General features: G+C 41.6%; 1 protein-coding gene across 4 annotated transcripts; it reads right to left on the reverse strand.

Annotated features, from left to right (window-relative positions):
* Positions 1–1,438: 1,438 nt before the first annotated feature.
* LOC311444090 (SLAIN motif-containing protein-like) lies at positions 1,439–27,373 on the reverse strand. 4 transcript variants are annotated; one of them, XM_084534921.1, is made up of 10 exons: positions 27,226–27,373; positions 26,667–26,760; positions 24,963–25,687; positions 15,244–15,380; positions 12,597–12,746; positions 7,747–7,887; positions 5,466–5,783; positions 5,112–5,249; positions 4,632–4,950; positions 1,439–2,611 (listed from the first exon to the last, which is right to left on the reverse strand). In XM_084534921.1, the coding sequence occupies exons 3-10, from the start codon at positions 25,667–25,669 to the stop codon at positions 2,545–2,547; spliced, it is 1,977 nt and encodes a 658-aa protein (XP_084391047.1). In that variant the 5' UTR covers positions 25,670–25,687; positions 26,667–26,760; positions 27,226–27,373; the 3' UTR covers positions 1,439–2,544. The 4 variants fall into 4 exon arrangements, with proteins under 4 accessions (XP_084391047.1, XP_084391048.1, XP_084391049.1 ...); XM_084534922.1 differs by lacking the exon at positions 27,226–27,373 and adding an exon at positions 27,057–27,116; XM_084534923.1 differs by lacking the exon at positions 12,597–12,746.
* Positions 27,374–27,478: the final 105 nt, after the last annotated feature.

A 27,478-nucleotide genomic window follows, 5' to 3' on the forward strand; every position in this document is an offset into this window, starting at 1 on the left:
CTTCTAAATTAGCCTCCGCTCTGTCTAGAAACATGTATCTAAAACTGACTCTGTAGACAGCTGTCTTGCTGTTCACAGAAACAGTTTCAAAAAGCTGTTAAACTTTATCTCCAATATAATCTTAAAGTATTTAAACACTTTTACTTTCTCTAGAAAGCTTTTGTTCTTTATTTTCTATTAGGTACCTGATTAAATAAGTAGCAGCTGTCTCAACTTAAGAGGCTGCAGAGAAATGTAGTGCATGTAAAATGCTGGCATGCTCTTAACTTTGGAATATAAACCCCAATAAAGACAAAAGAAAAACTCTATGTAAAAACAATAGAGAAATCTAGCTAAAGTGTTGCTAGTCTCTTAATTACTTTCCAAATGCACAGAGACATGAGTCCAATGTAATGAGGTTTCCATTTTTTCCACCAGACAGGTGTTAAAGAATCTTCTCCACAACAGAGAAGCTTTTACAAGACCATCCTGTAAACTTTCAAGGCTTTATCAGGAATAGCAAGAAGCCTGTCTGTCTAACAGCAGTCATCTCTGGCCTTCTGGCATGTGGAGGGCAAGTGCTTATATTCAGAGAACGAGGAGTCACCTTAATTCATTCTCATTGGGCTCTCTTCTGAAATGCAGCTGTGCTCGTAACAAAAGCCTTCCTTTTTGCCCTTCCACTAAGTGGAACTGGCTTTGAGATTTACCAGGGGATTTCTTTCCATCTGCTCCTATCCACACTTTTCCAGCTAGAGGCTGCTCTAAAGAGGAGGAAGCGTCAAGAAACAGTTGTATACAGGTATCTTCTAATAGGAAAACATTGATATTCTTTACAAGGAGCATGTGGAATGGGAGAAAGAAACCATTGCAGTTCTCACCAGCTTACATGTTTATCTCTTTCAACAGGCAACAACCTTAGTCTCAAAGCTTGCTCACCCACTGCAAAAAGCTGCTATTGTGTAACTGTTCTCTCAGCCCCTTGTGCAAAAAGGTCAGCTAAGACCAGTCCTGCACCAGCATTACCTTTCTAGCAGCAGTCAGTAGGTGACGCAGGAACATATTCATGAGAGCTAGTCTGAAACTCAATTTGATACAGCTCTCTTCCTCTTTTTACCTTTCTAAAACAAACTTAATGCAAAGCGTGATCTCTGCTGTGGCTTCCTAGTTGCAAGTAGTTTCCTATATTTTATTTTGCTTAAGCCCTTTGTGGATGTTCTCCTTTAAGGCATGAACTGAGTGCTATGAATTGTTTTCCATTGCTGACACCTACCTCATTCTTCTGAAATCCAAAGAGCTGAAAGGTAAATACCGATACTTGCATCATAAAGCTCTGTCTAGGTAAACAGGTCTCCAAAGGAAGTCTCTCAAAAGAGCTGAAGCAGACTTCTGTAGCGCTGGGGCTGTCATGAAAAGCAGCCTCACCCCTAGCACAAAAAACACGCAGTCAGGCTCACTGTTTGAGTAAGGCAGATCTATTTCAGCACCATAACATTTTATTAAACTACACTATCAAAATCACATTGATGGCAGGGAGAACATCATTGCTATCAGTGCATATTTTGTGTACTAAGACTGTAGCCTCCAGCACTTGCTGAGGAAAAGGACATTGAAACAGAATCCTTCATAGCCAAAGAGACAGTAGAAAACTCTTCTACAAAAATGAGGGCAGTTAGGGGCTAGTTGAAAGATCAAAGGGAACCACTTCAAGTCAAATCAGTCAGTGGGAGCTATTTTTTTTTAAAAAGTTTGCTCGTAACTGGTGTTTGTCAACTTCCTCGTATGAGATATGAAGATGCTGATAAACAGCAGTTTTCAAATAGCATCCCCCGTCCCTGCAACTGCCTGGTCACAAACCCACACAAATATTGTGTACTGCTCCTTCACTTGTGAACTGTGATGCACACACTTGAATACAACAGCTTGAAGTATGCTACAGTTATAAAAACCTGCTTCATTTCCTAGAACAAACAATAAAAATTAGCAGAAATACATTCTATACAGAAGTAAAAAAAAAAAAGTTGTTTCAGACCAATATTAGAATACACCAGGTTGAAGTTAAAAAGTCTTACTTCTAACACCTATACAGCTATTTCTAGTCTCCCCAGGCCACCGCCATGTAACACGCCACAGCAGTGGCTCAGAGCTGCTTTCTGGCACAAGCAGGGCAACCAGCAGCCTTTTTAAGCAAGCATCCTCAGGAGCAGTTCATAAGAAGCTTTTTTTTTTTTTTTTTGCAACAGGCCTTCCAAAGGGCTGCAAATAGAGGTTAGTATGAAATAAGGCTCTTTTCAGTCTTCGTGTGAAGACTTGTATTTCAGTAACGTTTTGAACGGTGGGAACATGGTAAAGCAGTTGTGTGTTCCACCGCTCAGGACAGGCTCTTGACAGGGTTTTGGAAGGCGAGGATTGTTTGCATTCAAGAGGAGAGGAACTATACACATCAGTCCCAAAGAGATGGGTCTCTCACGTAGAGGATTGTTTTAAAATAACGTTCTCAAAGCCCAGCCAGCTGGGGTTCTGCTTCACAGAGGTGTTTGGCAGTGCATCGGCATTTTGGTTGTGTCAGTAACACCCATCCTTCCAGGAGTCGTCCACAGTGTTCTGAGTGGTCTTTGCTGATTGAAGAAATCTGGTTTGAGAGACAAAGAAATCACTACCAGCTACAAGAAGCAAAGTTCCAGGTAATCTGCTGGTGCACACAGGAACGAATGCACGTGTGAGGCTTCAGTTTACACAGGGCTTTTGCAGCATCTGTCACATGACAGTGCCAGCAGCAGCCCGTTTTAGGTAAACTGCTGCAGTCACACAGGTACCCAGCCTGCCCAGCCCCTGCACCACGAGGCCCACGCAACAGGTACAGCAGCAGCTATTTCAGGCAGCGTAAAGCAATTGAGTATGAATAAATACTTCAGCAGAGACCTATTTAACCTGCTGTGCTACCTTATGAGCACTACTGTGGGTTTTCCCACACCTGAGTCTAGAACAATTTTTTTTCTTGTGAGTATGACTGAATACATGAACTACATTCAAGTTGTATGTAGAGTACTGCTACAAGTCAAGCACTTAAAAATTCCCTTTAGTGTGCTTTTGTTGTTGTTTTGTTAAGTAGTAGACACATGTCAATTTAAGGCTATAAGCAAACATTTAAAAATCAGAGTACAATATTCCTTAGCAGGCTGATATTCAATCAAGTTAATTTCCCATTAAAAGTTTACATTAAAATTGCGCTGCAAACAGCTGTAAAAAAAATAGCTTTGGGCAATTTGGTAGGGGGCTTGCCATACACAAGAATACAGCAGATGGCTGGGGACAATGGGATAAGAAAACATTGCTCAAATGGCATAAAGCAGTCCATGCATGTAGTTGTTAAAGCCATTTTAGAGGTTTTAAGGAGATTGGATATGTTCTAACTAAACAGCTGTTGCTTTAGACTATCTGCAAACTTCAGACATCCACTGTCTAAATATTTAAGTATCCAATCACAAAAGCTAAAGAGCTAGAAGTAATTGTAAAACAAATTCAATTGCATCATACTGGGTTAAAATACAACCTCAAAATCAGTTCACTTATGCAACAAGAAGAAAAATTACATTTTTTGGATACCATTATGTTTGCTTTTTTTTTTTTTTTTTTAAAGTTACTTTAATGACATAGGGCAAAATAGTCAAGGTTTGTCTTAAACATATTCCTATTTTCAAAACCCTTCTAAAAACTCATTAGGTTTTGGACAATGCCCACCTAGACTCCTAGCTAAACACTAAAAAAATTAAAATATTTTACGAGAAGCAAAATTAGAGTATCACAGTCAGTCATCTAGGAAGATTATTATATTAACAGAAAATAGAGTTTATTTGTCTTTTGAAAGATTTTTTTCCTTTCCCAAACCAGGTGTATGCACCAAATAAAAAAGTTTCATAACGTTCATTTCTTATACAAATATATTTGAGCCTATGGCTCCACGTTTTCCTGGACAACTAGCTTTGTTTAAAAAATAGATGAATAGAATTATTTTTTTTTAATGATGGAATATTGAGGCACAGAATATTGTATGACTTGGTCACAGGGCATTTAAGCAAGAAGCTGATGAGTTCTAGCCTATCACTTCACACATGCATTCACTGAACTTAATTTTAGTGGTATATTAAAGAACTGCAACTCTTTATTTCCTGACTGGCAGCAAAGTACTTAACCTCCATGAACGTAACAGCTTTGTGCTACCCTTTCTTTAATGGCTTCCCAACCCGACATCTAAACATCTGCATTAGAACAGAGTTTAATTTTCATATTCATGAAGATCCATAGGCAGACACTGTATTAAAATCCATCCAGCTGCCTCTCATGAGAGAGATAATAACCAGTTTGAGAATTCCAAAAACAATTTCCCTGTTTTAGCTATGATTTCCTGAAAATACCAGGACAGATGTGCTGAACTATCATCTCCTACAGCTTCACCTGCTGAGACTGTGAGATCTGAGCCTCAAGCTGTTTTCAATAGTAGACATCATCAGTAGGTCATCAGTACATCTGACCCAAGCTTATATCCACGGCACACTTTAGAAGAATTCCAAGATGAACATCACTCTATTAAAAAAGCTTCTAATTTGTGAAATGAAGGTAGACATTCAGGTCTGTGAAGCTTAACATCTTACCTCTTGGACGGTGGCGTCAGCTTGCTCTTGGGCACTGAAGATCCTCCAACAGACGTGCGTGCTTTAATGGGTGAGTTTTTGGCCACAGTGACCATGTTGCTGCTTCTAGTAGCGGAACTGCTACTGGAAGAGCCTGTGCTAAGCGAAGAACCCTGCGGCTTTCGAACTCCACTGACAGGATTTGTGTAACTGCAGGCTTTTACTGGCTGCCTGGGTGTTAACAGAGAGTTTGTGCACGACCCGGCTTTCATTGGTTGTCGCACTGTTAAGGGAGACTGCCCAGCACTGGAGGAATACCTGAGCTTACTGGGAGCCAGACCTAGAAATGGAATGACAAAGAAAGAATAACCTGGTTGGCAACAGTATTATAAGAACTCATCAGGACACAATGCGTCTTAAGGGCCTTGGTTTTAGTCAGGGAGGTTTAAACAAAAAAAAGAAAAATGCAGTACAGCAATGTGTAGAAGGCATTGCACTGACTTGCTGATGGTTGCTGAATTCTTGAAAGTCGACTGCTTGGCACCTGCAGGTCCGACTCCAAGCTCCGGCTGCTCCTGACAGACTCTAGAGCTCGAAGACTCGTCCTGGCTAGGTTGGGCATGCTGTGGCGCATCTCCTCTGAAATCAAAAGCAAATCCACTGTTTGCTGCTTCTGGTAGCAACCACGAGGTAAAACTGTTCAGATTATTAAAAAATCTAAAAAGTAGACAGGTATAGAACTAATTCCTGAATGAACTATTTCCAGTAAATAACAACACTTTCAAAATGAATGCTTCAAAATATATACTTTATTTTTTTAAATTAACTTGTACCAAGAGCTCATGAGTAGCTTACCTTCGCTGTTCGCGTACTTCAGCCGGTCTTGCATCGGGCTTTGCACGGATCTCCTTGGGGGACGGATACGGGAAGTAGATGCCCTGCTATAATCTGTACTGGAAGAAGGGGACTGGCATCTGGGTGAACTGAGCGGAGATGGCGAGTATCTGTGAGCGCTGCGGTATGACAGGGAACAGTCATAATCATCCTCATCCTCAAGGCTGTACGTATCGAACTCCTGGTCACTGTAGGTTCCTCTTCGCAGGGAGTGAAGGGAGGCGCTGGAACTGCGACGTGATACGGAAGCAGAGCTAGAGGCACAATCCTGACGGAGACCTGGAGGCAGACGGCAACACAGCTCAAGGTCACCATATGTTAAAATAAAAATTCCTTACCCATAAGCAACACAAACTCAGAAGCAATACTTCCATCAGTAATTCATTTCACCCTTGAAGGAGACTCAAGCTAATACAATTGTCTTTACTGAAGGCTCTCTCAGCACACTGAATCCCTAAACTGGAACAGGAGTCACCTGTATCAGCATTGTTTAATTAGAGCAAATAATTAATATTCAAAATGACCTAAATTACTCCTTATATCACACACATGAGCAGCTGTGCTTGGGGACTATGTACTGCCATGCAAGCTCTGTTAGGTGAGCTCTGTAAATGAGTCTAAATTACACTATGAATTTTTCAGTGCAGTTAATTATGCACCCACCAGCATTTCAATGTGAAACAAAGATTTGAACTTATGCCTCCAAGTGATAAAAGGCCTGCATTTACTGATATTCATGGTGCATCTGCCTAGGTTACTTATAGGTCCTCACCCAACTTGTGCCTTTATTTAAGATTTCTTGCCTAATAAAATGCAAGCAACTTCCTACCAATAACTAATTTAGCGAACTTGATGATTGGGCTTTTGAAAAACGTGTTAGTCAACATTCTTAAAAACTCTCTTCTCACTGCATTCCCTCCGCCACAGGGAATAAAAAAAAATTGTAATTCTCTACTTCCCTTCACAATACAAATATGAAAAGGGTACATAATTCTGAAGATGAAGCAATCTTTTCATACCTCGCTAGAAACTTTGTGATGTGACAGGATTTCTCTGCTATACTCTTCTTTTTTTTTTTTTTTTTTTTTAAAGTGATCACAAAGCATAAGAAAATACTCAAGTTTAAAAAGAGAAGGGCCGTTACTTGCTTTATTCCCTTTAACAGAACTTGCTGCACTCAAGCATAATGAAACAATAACACGATCTTTTGCTCTTTTTGGTCTCACATCCAAATTACTGTTTCATAATATCTTTTATATTTATAAACATACAGTACTAAAAGGAGGTGCTCATCAAAAGAAAAACAGAGACTTTCATTTTCTGTTTCCAGTAAATCAAAATCAATGATTAATTTGCACAGACTACCAAATCCTACAACTTTGTTCCACCTTGATTTTCAGTCAGGACTTCTACAAATTGCACTGAGGTCAGCAGTGAGTTTTTACCAGGAACTTAATGGGAACTGGCTCATGGCCCTGAAATCCCCACGCCGTGACGCAGACATGCTTTACGCTTGGTTAAATTTGCAGAGCTGTCTCTAAGCACTTTACCAGAGAAAAGCTTAAGTTGTAATTTCAGCTCTTTCAGTGTTAATGCTCTTCAACTTTTGGTTTACTCAACACAGCCATAGAATACAACCTGCGTCTTCTGTGAAAAACACAGCTTGTAAAATTCGGTTCTCTAGACAGCTTCTAATATGATTTCATGCTGCAGTTAGGCAACCTTGCTCAGAAAAACAAAAATTTACAAGCAAAATTGTTTGCCGGGTTATTTTCTCAGCTGGATCAGTTCCCCAAACTGACACACACTGCAGCTCCACAGCTGCTCACGTTGGCTGAAGCAAGGCAACAGCAGTCAAACAACTCGATGAGCAGCTGCTGTCTGAACTGCCACTGCTACAGAATGGTTACTCATGAAACCTCACCTGTATTTGAGAGACGGTCTGGGTTAGAACATTTTGAAGACTAAAGGGTGCTTGCACATTTAACAAGGCTGGGGTTTGGGATAATACTTTCAAGACCATTCTCTGCTTTACAAGGTATAATCTTGACAATGTTACACAACTGCTAAGTTTAAGTGGCAGTTTGGGTCTGCAGACTTTTAAAGGAAGCCCTTGCAAAACACAAAGGTTACAAATGATCTATCATATCCTTTTGTTGTTTGGGGAACAGAACAGTTGAAATCCACCTACATTTATCTACGATTCTAAAACCGTATCACACATAAAATCGCTGCCACATACTTTCTTCCTGAAGGCGTGCCATAACCTGGACATCAGTCAAGTCCTGCAGTTTGTATCCCATAGAGATGGAGTCATCAGATGTGCTCAGCTCACTGTCCACAGATGACTGAGAGCTCAGTGCAGAATGCATGCTCAAGTAACCTTTAGAAGAGAAAGAATAGAAAAAACATTCAACATCCGTATACAAAGCAAGAATGAGCAGAAGAATATTTATTCCAGTAATAAAAATCAGTACAGTTATGAAGTTAAGGTATGATCGCTAGAAATAATTAAGAAGTTAGCAGTGACTTGAGAGCACAGTGCTCGGGGCTTTAACTTGCAGTTTTAAGGAGGCAGAGAGTCTGCATGGGGATAAAATTGCCACCTTCTGGACAGAAGGTAACAAAGATATATATTTCTAAGTTCAAACTTGCCAATAAGATCAGTATTTATTATTGCTGCCAATTTTGAGGAAGGGGCAGCTATTGATTTAGATATTAAGCAGCAGAGCTACATGAAGCATCTGCTAAGGCGTTGATGAGGAGGAGGAATAGGAGTAAAAGGATCCAACTGGCTTTCACACTACAATACCTCAAAAATCATTCACACAATTTGATTATGTAAAGTACAGTTTATACAGGATTACCTCCTCGTTTTAGAGATTTATATTCTTCTTTCCTCCCATCAAAAAACAAATTCTCTTTCTTACAGGAAAGGATACAGCTTATACATAGAGCAGGTCATGGAACCTTTACTATAGCTAATAAAAACCAAACTGGAAGGATCTTTCTGCAAAGGGAAGCCTTTCAAAAACCAGGCATTAGAAAGAAGAACAACCAATTTTCCTTTAGAATAATAAATAATAACAAAAATAATCACAATTAGCACGTGCAGACCTTCACCTGCTTGTACTTTTTCTGAGGTCAAGCAAGGCAGTGTTTTCCACGGTGTACAAGCACTACTACTTGCCACAGAAATAGGAAGACAAGAACAAGTCGTGTAACTCTTGGGTTATGCTGGTACTTGTTCTTCAGATGTAGGCAGCTTGCAAATAACCCCGTATACAGAAATCAGGTATCGCAACAGCTTTTGGGTTTCCTCCAATACTTTTCTTCCTGGCAACTTGCTGTTACTGCAGCAAGGGTAAACAACACCAGCAGTTAGCCCGTCCCCATCTGTAGATGGCAGGCAGATGCAGGCAATGTTACAAGAGCCTTGCTGCCATTCCATCAACATTAATTTCAGCTCGGGGTAGTATCTTTGAAAGACAGCATGAGAGCTGGTGAATGGTTATTACACTAGCCTACCTCCATCTTCTCCCATTTTAGAACATCCATACTGCTTTGTATATATAAAAAAGCATTACTAGAAAAACTATTTTTAGAAAAGCTATTTTAGGAGACAGAACCCCATTACCTTTGAAGAAATTACAAGGTTGTCTAAATATATATAGTACTAAATGCAAAGAAAAAAAAACAACAACAAAACACAGAAATAAAACCAATCTGATAGAAGATAAAGCTATGGATATGCAAGAGGCTACGAACGCTTGCCATTACTTAAAGCTAGAGTAGGATTAAGGAATACAAATCCTGCTCAGATAGAGATTCAAGCTCATCACTGATACAAGAAGCAACAAGTAGGCTGTTACAGCATCAGCAGATAAATCAAGAACAAAATGTCAGCCGCCCATTGCATCGATATGATGTCATTTACCACCTTCACTTTAGCTCAGTTTTGCTATCTGCTTTCTAGGAAAAAAAAAGAAGTACTGAAAGCAATGTAGCTAATTGACTAATTCTCAACAATACTACAAGTGACACTTGAAATAAAACATTTTGTCTGTTCTCAGCAAAACATTTACAAATCATTCCTGAACAACCCTTTCAAACAACAGTTAACTCCCTCTTGTGCAAGAGAAAGCAGCAGATTCCCAATGTGATCTCTTCAAGGTTTTTTTTTTTGCACCAGTTGTTAAGGGTGGTAACGGACAACACTGAAGACACACGTTTCAAGTCCAGGTGTAAAACAAGTTCCCTACATGGGTATTGAGCAAAGTGCCTTCTACCGATGAACTTCAAACTCCTCATCTGAAAAGGTGTAACATTCTTCCAGTTTCAAGATGCTCACATATTGCATAGTAGCGTGACTGTGGTGTAAGGGACACGTGTGCATTATACAACCACACTCGCCCTCCAAACCAAGACACTCCAGTATTAAGACTGAACTTAATTCCAGGGATTGCACCTCCAGGACGCAGTATAATGAATAAACTACAGATGCTCTAGAAACATTTCACTGATTAAAAGAGGAAGGCTGAAGTGCTCTGATGCAAGCAGCAGCAAACGACAGAACACAAAGTACTACCTGACACTTCAAACCCGGGAAAAGGACAACCGACTTGTTTTAGTTGACAGACACGATGATCTTCCAAAAATCAACATACTTCCCTTTCTGGCTCTCCAGAAAAGGTTTAAAGACATTCTGAGGCCAAGAATAACAGAGACTTCTCACTGACTGAATGCATGTCAGTCTAGTTCTCCTGTGACACCTGGGATTCAGTGTCTCAAAGGAAATGGCAAGGATGTAATAATGTAAGCCTTACCCTACAGACATGCAGTCTGCTTGACTCACTATATCAGCTGTTCTAAGTATGCAGAAGCAGTTGAAATTTAGACCTTGATATTATTTTGAAACTCTTTGCAGCAATAAAAGCACAGAAAAAAATGTCTCCATAGAAGAGAAGATGAGACTGGATGGGAAAGAAGAAATCAGGAACAATTTTTAGACTGTAAGAAACGTCCATCAATTGCCTTTTTCAAGTTATTCATTAGTTGACAAAACTACATTAGAAATAAAATGAGAGAGAAACTACAGAAGGTTACGAAAAAGTTCCTCCTGTCACACTCTCATAGTCCACCAGAACAGCTTCAGAGGTAAAGGAGGAGAAATACATGAATTCTGAATCATTTTAAAATGCAGTACACACTCTGCATGCAGTCAAATTGCTCAGAAGAAACTCAGATGAGTTTCTGTATCTTTGTAATGGTCTGAATTTGCTGGCCTTCTGTAAGTATATTTAGATGTTGATACTTGGTTGTTATTTGTGGACAGGGAAAAAGAAGTTATTGAAGAAAATATACATCAGGATTATATAATTTGTTTCTGCTTTCCTGTTGTGACTATCACCTCCCAGTTTAATACAGCTTTTTTTAAAAGCAAATTTCCTGCTTTAGTTGCGTGTATCTCCTTGTATTTCAAATTACAGGTCTATTTAGAAACAGTCAAGAAGGAAGGGAAAAAGCCAAAAAACATTTACATCCTATCATCAGTAAAATCTGCAGTGGCTCAACATTGCAAGATGAACTGATTATGGTTTTCATTTCAGAAGCTTAGCACTATGAATTTTTGAAGAGCTTTAAGTTGCTGTTGAACATTTTTCACTCGAACTGTTAGGAAAGCTCTGTTTTTCTGAGAAATAAAAATAGATCCAGATCAGTCAAGTTGAAAATGAACTTTGAACTCTGTCAGCACTTACATAAGGTGTGTTTTCAACAACTGAAATTAAAGGAGTGAGAAAGGAAAGAGCCACAGAACAGGTGCGTAATAACCCTACGGGGAAATAGCCTGTGCTATGCTCTCTCTTTATGTGGTACTCTTGACAACTTCAGATTTGCAAAGTGGATGATGAATTTTAGAAATTGCACAGACACTTCAGTTTTAAACAGTAACTGTTTCCATATGAAAGTGATGAGATCATAAATCTAGATTTAAACCCTGCTGCTAACCATCTTCATATTAAAAACCAAGAAAACCTATTACGGATATATTAAAAAAAAAAAAGTTTATTTAGAGCATTTTCCCTGAAGAATTCAACTATCAAAAATAATCAGGTGTACATGCATCCTTTTGTTTACAAAACAGAGCCAAGTGTTCATTTCTATTTACAGCAGGAAACCAGCAGATCTCCTGCAGCTGTGAAAACATCCATATGCAAGGTGGTGGTGTGTTTTTTTTAAAACAGGTTCTTTTTACATCAACTTTCAAGCCAGAAACTGTTAAATACGCTTTATGTTTCTAAACATGCAAATTAGGATACAGCATTCTCCACAAGTAAATAAATAAATAAAACAACCAAGGAAGACTCTTGATAATAAGCAAGGAGGCAAAGCATTTCTATTTGGAAACTGAGCATAAAGTGCATCAGGGATCAACAATGCTACTGAAAGAGCCTGTGTGGACTCTTAAGGCTGCAGCTTAAGAGCAGACACAGACTTGAGGCCAAGGCATTTAGGAGAAGCTTCATTATTATAATTCATTAATATAGCCTTCTGACAGGAATTTTGTACAAGTTGCCCTAAATTATGAAATCTTACTCCAAACACAATGAAGTCTGACGGAAAGCTTCTGCTATTTGTGTTTAGTTTTTCATTCAGACAGTTTACAGACAAGCACAAGGCTTCTTTTTGACTATATTAATCAATATTTTCAAAAGAAACTTCACATGCTCAAGCCAAAAAACCAGAAACCAAGTAACTTTATATAGTTAATACCTACATATAACAATGTTATTCAAGACAAAGGCGTTTCCCCCCCCCAACATCTGTTTTCTATTTTAAATCTATTATAATTAGTACAGTTTAAAGGATATTAAAAGTTATAAAAACAAAAACAACAAAAACTATAAGACATTTAGAATGCAAGGAGGTTTTCTCCCCACAACAGATGAAACCTGGATAAGAGAGCAAACTAAAAGGAGAAAACCCCATGGGTGAACTTACAGCTCTTGACAGCTTTTCCCTGTGTCCTTTAGTAATACTCCTTGCATTTTAAACACCACAGGGTTGCACTGCTCTACTGACATGCCATACCTGAGCTGCCACAGGTTAGTAGTGCTTTGTTAGTCGATTTGAGATGCCCGGGAGAGTTTAGTGCATTGCTAGAGGAGCATGTCTCTGTATTCAAATTATGTGCGCTTGGTGATGCCAGCGGACTGCAATACAGGTTTTTCCATCTACTGGCTAGAAGGAAAAATACAGAAAAGCCACAAAGGTTATCAAATTATTAAAAAAAAAAAAAAAAAAAGAGCATAAGTTAAAGAAAGGCATTGGGACAAACAAAATTAAATGTTGTGAAGGATGAACTTTGAATGAGACATCCTGATGGCGTCAGTTACAAGATACAGGAGGCAAAGCAGTGCCTGTTCCCTTGGCTCACTTTCCACTTTAACTTGTTTTTGTCACTTCTAAAGAATTCCAAGAATAACTTCTGAAAACCTCTTTGAAGAAGTTGTATGTTCCTGAAAGTTTCAATGCTGGTCTTCAAAGATGACTGTTTCCATAAATACCTGTCACTTTTATACTCTGTCTTCATTTTAAAGAGCTCCATTGAACTTTATGTTTAAACGTGTATCATTTTGAATTCTTAATGACAGAATCAAACCAGCATCAAAACTATAAAAGCTATGACTTTAAATTAAAAGGAGAGCAAATGACTATGAAAAACAGCTATTCTGAAGTATTTATTCAAAAAAGACCTGCATGCAAGTTAGCGGAATGATAAAAAAGAAGCCAGGTAGCAAAATTCAGTGTATCCATGCTTACTGAATTTGGAAATAAGCAGCTACAACATCAACAAAATGACTCACTCCATGATCTGCATATATTCAAGGGGCTGCTGAATTACCCACCCCTGAAATCCAGAGAACAGTAGCTGAGGAAGTGAGTGAGAATTCACCATATAAATACAATTGTTGGTCGCCCACCTCCCCCCCAGTGCACACAAGTATTAAGTATTGTAGTTAAAAAGACTACAAATAAAGCTTGATGCATTTCAGTTAGAAAGCAAAGAGTTAATCAAATCAATCTGCATTTAAATTGTTAAGCACAAATGGTTTATAGAAGTAAATGAAGTTTGTTCTCAAACTACATTCAGTTATCTTAAGTCAGGAATTTCAAGGCTAAACTCAAAGTGAGCCTGATTGTGAGCTGTGCCAAAACACTGCTGGGATGTAATCTTGAGAAGTCAGCAGCCTCCGACTTCCTATCACTGAGTTAGGACTGCTGCTCAACCTGAAATCAAAATGATTGCATTCATATAGAAGACAAAGCTGACACCCACGCAGACAACTATTTCTGTACCAAATTGGTTGTATTTTCAGCAGTTAACATCAAAATGTTAAAATGATAATTAATAAAATGTTAAGGGACTCCCAAGTGTTAATTCTTGCAGAAACTTCACTTATTGAAGCACACAGCTAACTGCTGCTTTGTGTTTAGGTGCTCCTGAGTCGAACCAGACAGATGGGGCTGCAGCATGTCCCACTCTACAGTGTTTTTCAGTGAAGAGTTGTTAGAAGGAAATAATAAAACTAGATATCCCTCCAGCTGCGGGGAAAATCACAGCTGCCTGTAAAGAAAGCTATATGATATAGAAAGCTGCACAACATAGAAACAGATTATTTATTCACTTCAAATCCCTCAGCGTCTTGGCTACGAGCAATTCAGCTCAGGACTTGCACATTTTAAATATAAACCAGGAGCGCATTTGAAAAGACAAAAGGTAGGATTATCCACCAGATGGTTTCCAGGTGATGGGCTATGGATATGTAGATATAAAATAACAAACTTGGTTCTGTAATGAAATAAACTATGCATCCATTCACAGAGCTTCTGTATCAGTGAATGATTAATACGGGATTGATCCTTCTGTGCTTTGAAAAAGGAAAATAAAAACATCTCCCTGCCCTGTTTTAGAGAATAATAAAACTGGAAGCAAAACTAGTTTCCCAACGCACACCATTTCTGCAAGTTCCAGGTTTTAACATTTAATTATTAGAAGCTCTTAGTGTCAGACAATTACTTTACTCAGGTAATATCAGTAACAGTAAGATACAGTAAAAATAATCATCATTAGGAAGAGTCAACATCAGCAGAACTTTTTACTTGAAAAAAGATGTAGCAATTAATTTATATAACCAACCCCTCCCGCCCCCCCAAAAAATACACTTTTTTCATATATATATATTTTTACATTAAAAGTTTTTAAGTACTAAAAAAAAAATAAATTAAGAGTCTGAAAACACTGATATGAATTGTAGTGTTTTTAGGCTCTGCACACATGAAAAGAACAGAAAACAAGGTGGTCAATTTGGCATTAAATTTGTAGTGTCTGTATTTGCGTCTTAAAAAGATACACAAAGGCAAAACAGCAGGGTTCCTCGGTCAGTCTCCTACTTGCAATCAGCGCAGTTTTCTTAACGTTTACAGAACAATCTCTTACCTTGGTCAGCTGATGGCACTACTGTGGTAAACCAAAGGCAGGGAGGTTTTCATACAGTGACAAACACTGCTACACAAATAGGCAGTAAGAACGCAACATCTGAAGGTGCTGTCTCTGCAGATACTCTCCAGGACAGTAACTGCAAACTTCATGTCTCTTTATTACTCCTCAATAACATAAAGCATGCAAGGGGAAATAAAAAGATACTCAAAGAAGCAGAGCCTGTAGTTGACATACCTTGATCCAGCCTGTTGATCAGAGTTCGGCAGGCTGCTTCTGTCTCGGGGCTGGGGTTGTCCAACACCTGGCGGCACCATTTTAAAGGTGAGCCCGTTTTCTGGTCCACAGCAGATTTTCTCGGGGACACGTACAGCCTTTGTAAGGATTGAAAAGGGACAGCAGAAACGCCCATTAACGCATGCATGAGAGCACAGAAGTAGCATTTACTGAAGTATAGCTACCAGTAAGCAACAGAAATGTTACCCAACTTAAAAACAGGGAAAAAAATGCAAACTGTAACTCAGAAACCAAATGTACTACCATGATAGTTAAATTCACTTGAAAGACAGCTTCACAGAGAAATATACAGCCTCTGCAAAGCAAGCTTCAGGCCTGACATGCAGCAGTACTGCTGGAACTTTTAAGCTGTTGAGTACCAACTTCCATTTGGCACACTCACCATCACCTATCGCCCCTTCCTCTCCCTCCATCCCTCCCCTCCAAAAAACATCCCATGACAAAGATGACAAGGGTGACAAGGAGATTCTAATTTGATCTTCATCTTCTTTTAGAAGTCTTTAAATGTTTGGTTGGTTTTTGGTCTGTTAAAAAACCCTACAGGTCAGGGTGTTAAAGCTGTATTACACAAATGTCTAACATTTGTCTCCTGCCTCATAACAACAGCTCTCAGCCCCTGCAGGAATTGTATAGAGACTAGCCACAGACTGACAGGATAGGCAATTTAATTAAACACTTTAGAAATCTTCAAATAATTAGGAAGTATTAACTGCACATTACCTTTCCTTTTTTCAATTGTTGTGTTAACTAAGTTCTAACAACGCCCAAGTTTTTGACAGTTTTAACACTCTTAGCATCATTTTGCATGCCTAGACTTATGTATAAACAGTTTAATTAGCTTAGAGCCTTGGATTATTTACAACTGATGATGTGTAAAGCAGCATCTTAACTATTCCATAAGTAGACAATTTCTCTCAAGAAAGGTCAAAGTGTATAGTTTCTGCATAAAGTAATACATGCCTTGCTTCAATATCAGAGTTCCACCTAAGTTGTCTTAATCTGCACATGCTAAAATATTTATTGTACTACGAATGCATTGCACAAAAAGGGATTTAATAGAGCATTCTCCTGGAGTCATCCAAAGCATCATACAAAAAGGATTCACAGGTAGGGAAGCACGTTCTGAGATGACAAACTTTAGGACCCCCATCTGGGCAATTGGTGGAAGGGTCTGAGAGGTGACACCTCTGAGCTCAGGAAGAAGCAGAGAGCAGACTGCTGAAAGCAAAAACTTTTCTGATCTTGTTAACAAGGCCGTAAGATTCTCAACCAATGGCTCAAACTGCTGAATTTGGATTGAAGCATACCAAAAGATGTAGAGATCTCCCAACTCTTTGAAATCTTTGAGGTACTGAATACCTTTCAGGAAGAGAGATGACTTGAGACTAAATCTTTGGGGTTGAACAAGAAGCTGTTGGAGAAGGTTAGCTGTTCTTTGCAGACACAAAGTCTGCGGCTCCCAAGTCCATCTGTCTCAGCAGGGCCTGCTCAGCGCCCCTCTCCTAGCAGGAACATCATGTGCTGCGGCAGCGAGACACATCAGGTCCTTCTGCTCTGGGTACTCCTCACACTGATATCTCATACTCAATTCAAAAAATCCCCCTTCCCCCAGCAAAACTAACATAAATCATCTGATATTTTTGTAATTATCCCACTAATGTCTAAAAAAAACCCTCTCATGTTTGAGCTACATAAACATTCTGGTGAACTTTCAGTTTTCAGGTGTCCTACCCATGAAAGCGAGGACTGGCCTAAAGAAAACAAAGAGCTGTGATGTTTAAAATACCACACCAACATCCAAACATCCATCTAAGCTATGGCCCTGTCCCATATCCTGCCCCCATGTTCAGACAACAGAACAGCAGATCGACCCAGAAGCTGTCCTTGCACAGAAAGCCCTCCAGGACTCCCACACCTTTGCTATTTGGGGCTACCCGAGCGAGCATCTCCACACAACAGCTCCCTACAGATATTTTTTTTCCTCTTATCTCCTTTTGGATCCTTCTCTCTCTTCTTTTAGCACCCTTGACAGCCAAATGACGCACTGGGACACCTCTGTTTGCTTGCTGTGAAGCTGTCACCTCCTATTTACTCCCAATACTGCCCAGTTTTTGGGGAAGGGGATGCCAATGGAGGGCAACTATTTTCCATTGTCTCCTGACATGCCACTCACAACTTTAGTGATCTTAATTATATTCTTGCCCCTGGCCAGACCCTCTTTTTGGCGAGCAGAGGGTCAGTCTACATTGCCATGTCTCATGCAGAGGCTTTTTCATAGCAAGCTTTACATAAAACCACACACAAATAAAAAAATTCCAGAAGCCAGTTTGCTATGGGAAAAATAAGTGCTGAGCAAAGGGAAGGCAATATTCCTGAACACACAGTATTATCTCTTATAAAAGACTCCACAAGCAAGCCTTGCTGTCTCTGCATGGGCAAACGAGCATTACAGCCACTCAGCCTGAATAAAACGGAGAAAGCAAAGCGCTCGCTCTCCCTGGGTTTGTTTTACAGTTCAGACCAAAAAAGCAGCAATAAAACCATTAAAAAAAAAATAAAAAAGAGGCCAACAGCCTCCTTAGGGCAGGTCACGCTGTTCTTTGCTTATTTTAGGTTTAGGGAGAAAATCTTGCTCTACTTTGGGAAGTCCTTGTTCTACTCAGCTCCTTCTAATCACGTTTCTACCCAGGACCGCACCAGCACTGAATTACGATGCTCATTTGATTGCTGGAGCCACTTCCCTGCGAGGCAGAGCAACCTGCTCTGCGGTCTGCCAGAGGGCTCATTTTTTCAGCTGACAAGTCTATCGGCAAGAGACGGCCTCACTTACCGTTTAACTAAACTCAATTAAGTAAGGACAACTCAATTTTTCAGAGCACTGCCAGGCAATCTATAGAAAGATAACGCCTTCGGAGGAATTCCGCCTTGATTTCACCAAGTCCGTGCTGCGCAGCTTTGGGTTCAACGTTCCCCAAGCTAACTCGTCACAACATGCTCTCACGGCTTATTCTCCCACAGCTCTGCACACCACCAGCCTAACAAACCAAACCCACCTGCCCCATAATCAGAAGCAAGGATTTTTCTGGACAATATTCAGACCTGAAAGTCTGTCCTTATCACTGCCTCCACAGAGTGCCGTCCTCCATCGCCCTGGTGGCACAACGGCCGCAGCAAGCGAGGGAAGTTCAGACAGCACCACGTTTGTAGCCCAACTCGAACAAGTTTTTGTCTGAAAGAGGTTTTTGTGACAAAGCTAGCTCACTCTGCTCTGTTTCCAAATACACAGGGTTTTGTTTCTGGTAGTTTCACCCCATGAGCATGTTTGATTTGTCAGGATAACTTAATCCAGTAATCACTGGAAAAAATGTACTCAGGCATGCCATTAAGCGTGCACAAGGCTGCCAGTTTATAAGTCAGCCAAAGTCTTTGGGGTTTAGCAAATACCTGCTTAGTGAGTAAGCTTTACCTTGCACTGTTCCTACAACTCAGCAGTTTTTGGTGGCGAGCATGTTCTGTTTAAAACAGCAAAAAGTTATGCTTTTAATATTTTCTTCTGTCGAATCACAAACTAAAACTAACAAATTGTTTAAATAATGCCAAGGCCTAACACAGAGCTCAGGAAGCAGACGCTGGGCAGATATCTATTCCCAGTTTGATATATTGGGGATTTGCTGTGTCATTCATTAAATATGAACGAGATTTTCTAGAGCTTCTGTGAGGAAAACCTTACCCAACGCATCCTTAGTTTCTCCTTACTCTGCACGTGTTTTCCTTTCCCTATCAAGTATTTTGTGAACTGCACCTCTGCTAAGAGGCAAGTGGGTTTGGTTGGGCAGCGAGCACCACAGGAGGTTTTTCTTCCCTTACGAATAATGGAAGAAAAAGTATTTCAAGAAATAAATCTGTGGCATTCCTTGCAGTTTACTCCAATGTACTAACAGCAAAACACCCGCTAGCAATTTTCAAGTGTTACAGGATACATGGGAGCCAGTAGCCACTATTGTTTGTTTTAGAAAATACCTCCTTAGAGAAAACAAACAAGGACCTAGACGATACTGTGACAACTTTCTTAAATCGATCTCTTCACTAAAAAAAGCTTCTTTACAATTTAGTAACGCATCAGATTGATTGTAAGAGCAAAAGCCAGCAGTGACTGAAAATTTAAGGTCCTAATCGTGCAGAATATTTACACAAGTCAACCTGTAGATCATAAAATGAGAAATGGGGCTGCAGAAAGTTCTATAATTAATACACTTGTGAGCTAAATTGAAAATAAAATGAACCCCGGTTGTTATGACACAAGCTTGGTTTATTACACGTCACCTACAGGCACTCAGCACCAGTACACAGGCATCAACACATGGAGACAGAACCCTGAGGTAGCTAAACGTGTTTAGAACATTTTAGATTTATAAGGTACACCTCCAAAGTGCTAAGAAGTCAGCTAAATTCTTCTATAAAGCAAGCATTTCAAACACAATGCACTCATTTGCCTTTCCTTTATGTATCAGCCTTAGAGAGGTGGATTTTCAGATTTATTACTGCGCTGCTGCAGTTCCCAGTGCAATCTGATGCCGCTGTTGAACAGAAATATCAGTGATGGAGTGCTGAGGAAAGCAACAGTAGGAAATATATATATATATATACACACACACACACACACACACAGAGTCCATGAAATGACAGACAAAAGAAACAAGAAGAAAATCCCTGTGGAAAACACTGCCCAAACACCAGCAGCAGAGCATTAGCTAAAAGAGCAGTCTGAGCTTTCATTCCCAAGAAACATAACTGGAGAATGCAAAAAACCAGCGCGCAGCAGATCCCAGAGGCAGCACCACTTTTTTTTTTATGTCTCTCTAGCGACTAATCCTGCTGAACAAACCACCAAGAATCGCGGCACTAAATCAGAGGAGCTTCCAACAAGGCATTAGCCTAATCTCCTGACACAGCCGCCCGCCTGCAAGAGCGAGGGGCACCCACAGGTCCCATCGAGGAGCGGGGCAGCACTGTTCCTGCTGCAGCCCCCCAAGGCCCCACAGACAGCCCCTTGCCCACCCCTCATTTCAGAGGGAACCCTCAGCACCTCCAGCACTTCAGGACAAACTCTGGCATTTCAGGCTTCCCCCATCACAAGCAAGCGAAGCCAAAAGGCTGCAATTTTGCACGCAGGCATCAGACAAGCTGGTAGGCTTTCCTTCCAGTTAACTCCACTCGGGCACTGGCAGTTACCAGCGCTGAAGGCTGCTGATGGCAGCGTTACCTTAGAGCTGCACAGAAAGGTTTTGAAGGAGCTCCTCTGCCCAAGCATTGCGCACAGCGGGTCAGACGTTGCCCCAGACATCAGAACGGCTTCCTGCAGCTAACACAAAGGGCTGCTAAAACAAGCTGGAACATCAGGAAATGGTTTTGGTAAGTCATCAATACATTAATGCCACAGAGCGAGCTGAAACAGTATTAAAAATACCTCCAGCAGCTTTTCATAAGCTAACCTTGTCTGAAAAACTAACACCGTGCAAGTTACTGTCGCTAATCATGCAGTTGTTGGCAAGGGGAGATCCTTGGAGAACTACTGCATGGCCTCTGAAAGGTACGAAGGGAGTCCAGAGATAGAAGGCAGTTAGAGCTCTCCCCAGCTTAGAGGGGGAAGATGTCACGTTTCCAGGATGCTGTTGTCACCCTGCAGTGTATTGAATTAAACGCTGCAAAATTGAGCCAGAGCTAATGCTGAAAACATACACTCCAAGGAAGCTCCTAAATAGCAATTTATTTGTAGGGACTGGGCACATGGCTGGCTCAAAGATTATTTCAAGGAGTCCCTCCTTGCTGTGTGAGGATCCTGGGTTCAAACAGAAGAAAGCACAGCACAAAGGGGATGGTGACACAGCCTGCTTGCAGTGGGAAGACGTGATTTGGGGGACAGAAGCCCTGCAAGACACAGATGAAACAGCCACAAAGGGATTCACCTGAGTGGCACAGGGATTCATTCACCTCTTCACCCCACAAAATAAAAAATAACAGGATATAAGGCCAAGTAGATTTGCACATTCGTGTAGACAACCATTTTACAGCTTTTTCAAAAAGGAGCTTAACAACTTTAAAGGAACTTACAAAGATTTTGTTGAATTTGCATGATTGGTAGGTTTGAGTTCAAAAAACATAAAAAATAAAAGGCAGAAAAACACACCTAAAAGTCTACCTGAAGCCCCGTGTTAACCTGCTGGCAATTTAGCTTTAGCCCCAGGGATGCAGAACTTTTGGCTTAAAGATCATTTCAAACAACAGCAGTAGCACCACTGGGGAGATGTGTCCAAGGGCCTCTTTTTTCCTTCCACCACGGGGAAAAGGGAAGCTGCTCAAGGCAATGCGTGGATGGAAGAGTTGGTACTCATCCCGATAACAGAAAAACAAGCATTAGGGGGGACGGAGATAAAAATCGTCTGATTTGGTAACAAGGAGAACGAGTGCAAAGCCCAGCTTCTTCAGTACTTGACCATTTTTCTCTCCCTCTTTCATGCAATGCCACACCAACAGGAACGCTTTGTGTTTCAGAGGTGGGTGGAATGTGAATCACCTCATCATAATTCCAAATCCAAATCCTCTCCCCCAAGTCTTACCAGGAAGGATAACTGACAATTTGCAAAACACCAAAACAGCAGCAGCGGTCTGCATAACGAAATGCTGAATACAAATCACCGCATGAAGAACTTCAAACTAAGCTCACGGAAAACTGTAACTTAATTCTTCCATGCAGGGAGTTCACAGGAATGACAAACGAGGCAGGACAACTGCACGCGTATCCTGTCGGCTCCCTTCTGCCTTTCCACAACCAGCTCAGGAGCTGACGTGCACAGAAACATGCCACAAAGGACTGGGCTGTTATCTAATACAGGGCAGAGACCACTGAAGCCTACGCCAAGCATCGTGCTGAGCTGGACAGCACGGAAAGCTGACTTGCCCTCAGTTGGGCCTCGAGGATATTTACAATGTTGAACAGCTACTTGAGAAAGCGACCTAAGGAAGCAAGTCAAGGGACAGACACCAAAGAAGCGCAGAGTACCGTTACCGCCTGGGACGCCCTACCTCATGTTTCACAGGAGCTCATTCATCACACCCTTGTTTTTAAAAACAGCACACGAGACACCAGGTCTTGCTGACACCGAGGGAAACTGCACTGCTAGCCCAGAAACGCCTGCAGTCTGGACCAAGGAATGGTATTTTCATGGGTGCAGGAACCCAGACTCTACTTGTGCATGCAGAGACCTGGGGCAATTCCTCAGACCCGCTCCATCGTGCTTCCCCCTTGGCACTCCGAGTGCAACAGGCTTTGCTGTTAGCTCAGGTGGCAAAAATCCACACGGGAGATTTTTGCTGGAGGTTTCAAACCCTGTCAATCACAAGGGCACCAGCACAAGGCCACCCTCTGGTTTTGGAGTATTCTTAAAGCTGGAGAAGTGACACGAGGATGTAGGAACTACAGCCTCTCGCTTTAAATGCTATTTTTTCCCCATTTCGTATTTGAAACTGGTTCATATTTCAGAAAACTACAACATAAGCTCTCAGTATTCTTTATGGTATGGAGCATCATCCCACCTACCAGAAGACATTAAGGAAGAGGTCGGGGCCAGTACCAGCCTGTCAGCTCAGCACCGAGAGGGGAACACAAGCCGCAGGGCGCTTCTCAGAGACACCAAAAATCATAAAACGTCAAAGATCTGCTTACAAGATTATCTTCAATATTAGCTACTGCTTTTTTCCCATACATATGGTATTAAAAAAGACTGCAGCTATGACAATATAGTAAGCTATTCGCTTTGACTAATGCACTGCTTGACATATTTAGTTATTACTTCTGTCCAGGCAGTACAAAATCCCCCCAGTCAGCAAAGCCACCTTATTAAAGTTGTTCCTAAATCCATACAGCATTAGAAGCTTTTCTTTTCTTTTTTTTTTTTTTTTTTTTTTTTAAAAAAAAAAAAAAAAAGAAAAAAGAAGAAAACACCCACATAACCACTGTTATCTGGCTATTGCTGATAGGAACCCAAGAATATCAGCACAGACAGCATATGAGATGTTCTTGCAAAGTGAATTTCAAGTACTTGGCAATAAGCAGAGGCATGCGCTATTAATTCTACATCCATTATTAGTTCCTCACTTTCAGTACTTGGTAAAGAAGAACGAGGTTATTAGCCACCAACTCAAGAGGAGATTAATAAACTCAAGCCTCTGAGTGCAGAATCTCTCCTGGCTTCATTTCACAGTATTCATTGCCCGTATAAATCTCCAGCTGTGTCTGGTTTCTTTATCAAGACAACCTAGTTTGAAGAACATCTCATGTTGTAGGCTATAAGCATGTATGAAAGACTGGAAATAAGGAAAATTACCAGCTTGTTAAATATACCAGCTTGTCAAATACATTCCCTCCCCTCCCCCCCTTTTTTTTCAAAAAATCTGATCAAAATGCTTTGTAGGTATGCTGGATTCTCAGTGATCAAGTTAGAACCAGTATTTGGGTGTCCAAATGAGGCTTGCATCGTGACTGTCAGTAGCAGTTACAAACAAATGAGGAGTCACATGTACCAGCTGCAGCCAGGAAAGGTGTGCAGGAGAACTTTCTGACTGCCAAGGGAAAATAAAAAAATTTAAAAAAACAGCACACGATAAATCAATTTTGAAGAGCACTTCTAACTTTCTGAATTCTTTTCCAAAACTAATGCTGAAAAGCAGTCTTACTTCATTTTGCCATCAGAAAAGTGCTTTCCCTGTTTCTTAAATAATAACAATAGATTTGAGCTGACATCATTAAGTTACTGAGCTCCATGCCATTTACAAACAGAAGTTTACCCTTGCTTGCAACAACTAATGAATTTTTAGATTTTATGGCTTGTTTTGTATTTAGTAGCCATTCTGGAATGCTATCTTCACTGCCAGATTAATCTCCAGCTAAATAAGTTTGGAACACAATTTGTAGATCCCTGAGGCTACCCTACAAAGTCTTAATTTTAAGAACTCTGGATAAAATCTCCAGTCCCAGTTATTGCATGAGCTGGAATTAGCCTCAAACTTTAACTAGTTTTGGAAGGGCAAGGGAAATTAATCTGCTGATTTATACAGCCAGCTGTAAATGAGGCTGCTGGTGGAGTCCTACAAAGTAAGGTCAGTTAAGGATGACATCATTGATCTGTTTCAGATCATGTCACTAAACAAAAGAAAACGGTTAACTGCAAAGAAACCATACTCAGGAAATGGAAACGGATTCTTTAGAGATGTTAGCGAAAGCCACAGATTCCAGATGCTCTAGGATCTCAGTCTGCATGTTGCTAAATACAACATTTGACGCTTATGTACAAAGATTAAAAATCCACACTTCTGCACGTGTTAATGAAATAACAAGGAAAGGAAGATTTCTACACGTGCTCCAGCAGCTTTAGCAAGTAAGGGGACAGAAAAGCTCTACAGTTAAACTGCTTCAGAAACAAAAAAAAAAGTTCTGGCAGAGTGTTCTTAAAAATAACAACAATCAATAACGTCAGGCACTTTCTTGCTGCTAAAAATCAAAGCATTTGATATCTTTAAAAACATATTGCATGTTTAAACACAGACACTTGGAATTGCAGCAGCACGAGTTCCACGTATTAGCAAAGTTTCAAAATACATACCAGCTATCTTCCTCTTCATTGCAGTTCTCGAGTTCTAACACTTTCACTTCATCCAGAGCTGTGTTATTCAAAAGACTTTCTACATCTCCGCAGTTTTCATTTGGATTTTGTTCATGTATTTTAACCGAGGCATCAATACCTGCAACGACCAAGTTTCCCATAAGCTCTGTGCCATTACTCCCATCCACACGTGACGAACGCCTAACGTTATCATCAGTCTTCATTTCCACCTTGTACGTGTTGGAAGACAATCCCTCAGTGGCACTGTTACAACTATATTGCATTTGGGCATCTTTGTCTTTTCTTAAGCAATTGTTCTCTCCCTCCTCTTTCCTGATTTTGCTTAGCTTGTTGTGCAGATCTGCCATTATTTGCAACTCCTGCTTCTCGGTTATAGCATTGATGCTATTATTTATTTCCATCCCATTGAGACCAGAGTCGTGGTTATCCACGCTGGCGTGGATCTCGCTTGGCGTGGTCCCGAGCAGACTCCTGCGGCTCCTCGTTCTTAGGTGCTGATTCTGGATCTCCAGCCTCCGCACCAGCTCCTGCAGCTTCCGCACCTCATCCAGCTTCGGGCCGACCTCCTCGGACTCCGGCTCCGTGTCGGGGCCCATGGCAGAATTCTCCGTCGAGTCTCGCCCTAAGCCAGGCTCCAGTGCATGGTCCTGCTGTATGAGCGGGGCGCTCCCAGGAACTACCATCATCCAAACCTCGTGGCTTCACTGCAAGACATGACAAACATACAGGAGCTCCATAAAGACGCACGATATTCTAAACAAATTGGACCTAAACACCAAAAACACTGACTTCTCTAAACATAAATTAATGGTACTGGGGTACGAGGTGACTGAATTCAATCAAAATCTAGAGAAAAAGAACAAATGCATCGCTATGAAGACTTTCAACACAAGCATAAACTACTCTTTTAAACACCTGGGTCTGCAACGTTTATGCTACAAATCAGGCCATATAAAAGGAGAGTAATTTAATCATGCACAACAGTTGAGTTCCCATCTGGTAACAACCAAAACACATGAGGAAAAAAAACACTGATTGAGCAAAGTCAGGAAACATAATTAACAAGGTACTGACGTCAGACAATGAAAGCATTAAGAAAATGGTAAAAACATCCTTTGTTTGCTGCCAGGTTTATCCTGCAAAACACACAGGCACAAAAACACTTGAAGACGTTTCTGTATCAACTTGTATCAAGGCCTGACTATGTATCAATGACTACAGACAGGAACTTCAGTTACTGGGGTAGGTGAAAATAGGCATAGCTGGTGTCTTTATTGGTGTATCTTCCGTTGTCATTGAAGACACAGAAGCAAGATGTGAACACAGAAGAAAAAAAAAAAAAAAAAAAAAACAAACAAACAAACAAACAAGGCAAAGGAAATAGAGAGAAACAAATCCCCCTTCAGATGACATATTCCAGTAAGCCTTGCAGAAGGAAGCCATCTCTTTGCCATCCTCAGCCAAAGCACTACAATTCATCGGGTGGCTGCGAGGGCTGTTTAGGGACCCGTAGCTCAGGCAGCTTCACCCTACAACTGTGTCCCAGCCTCTGGGAAGCCATAAAGCGACCCGTTTAGCGGTACTGGGCTGCTTCAAGGCGCTGCATTTAGCAGTGAGGGGCTGCTTGGGGTGCAGGCTCGCAGCTCACGCCAACGCCGGTCCTCCCCTGCGCTAGTGATTTACCTCAGCGCTCAGCTGCGACGTGCTCAGCTCCCAATCGCGTCTTCATTGAAAAGGAGCAGATCAACGCTACGTGGAGCGAGTAAACCAGGCACCCCTAAAAAAAAATAAATAATAATAAAAATTAAACCCCGTGTGGCAGGAGGATGGCACACAGAAGAGGGGCACAGCTCGAGGGCTCTGCTGCAGGTGCCGCAGCTGCGTTCAGCCCGGGGTCTGTGCGGCTGGAGCCTGCCTGGGCTCCCTGCTCCCTGCCCCCTTCCCCGCCGGCCTTTTTTTCCCCGTTTCTGACAGAAATCCTGTCAGTCCTTTATCTCCCACGCGCCGCCTGAAGGTGCAGGGCGGCGGCGTGACCGGCACAGAGCGCACAGCGGGCACCCCGCGCTCCCTCACCCATCCCCGGACGAGCCCCCCCAGCCCTAGGAGCACTCCCCGGGGGTCCCTGGAGGCTGAGGGGCAGCACCCGGGCAGGGGGAGCCGGCCCCGTGAGGGCGGCGGGGCGCGGCCATGCCGGGCCCTCAGCCCCGACCCTCCCCCCCTCCCCATTTTCCCGCCCTTTTACCTCAGGCGGTGCCCGCGGGGGAGGCTCCGTTCCGCTGCGATCCAGTCCGGTTCGGTCCGGTCCGCCCCGAGCCGCTCCGTTCCGATCCAGTCCGGTCCCGCCGCCCGCCCGCGCCGACCGTTGGTCGGGGACCCGCGGGGCCGAGAGGGGAGGGGAGGGGTGGGGAGGGGAGGGGGCCGCGCGCGCATTCGCCCCGCGGCCACGCCCCCCTCCCTCGCGCCGTGCGCGCGCCCGCCGCCTTCCCGCCCTCTGC

The sequence above is a fragment of the Aythya ferina genome (assembly GCF_964211825.1).
Source record: "Aythya ferina genome assembly, chromosome: 13".
In the NCBI taxonomy this organism is placed as follows: domain Eukaryota; kingdom Metazoa; phylum Chordata; class Aves; order Anseriformes; family Anatidae; genus Aythya; species Aythya ferina.

What these genes read in the sequence shown, in the direction of transcription:
- LOC311444090 (XM_084534921.1), bottom strand. Translation starts at nt 25,669, where the DNA reads ATGATGGTAGTTCCTGGGAGCGCCCCGCTCATACAGCAGGACCATGCA. An exon ending in AATTCAGCAACCATCAGCAA is followed by an intron (nt 4,951 to 5,111) that starts GTCAGTGCAATG and finishes TTCCATTTCTAG; the next exon opens with GTCTGGCTCCCAGTAAGCTC. An exon ending in CTGACGCCACCGTCCAAGAG is followed by an intron (nt 2,612 to 4,631) that starts GTAAGATGTTAA and finishes CTCTCAAACCAG; the next exon opens with ATTTCTTCAATCAGCAAAGA.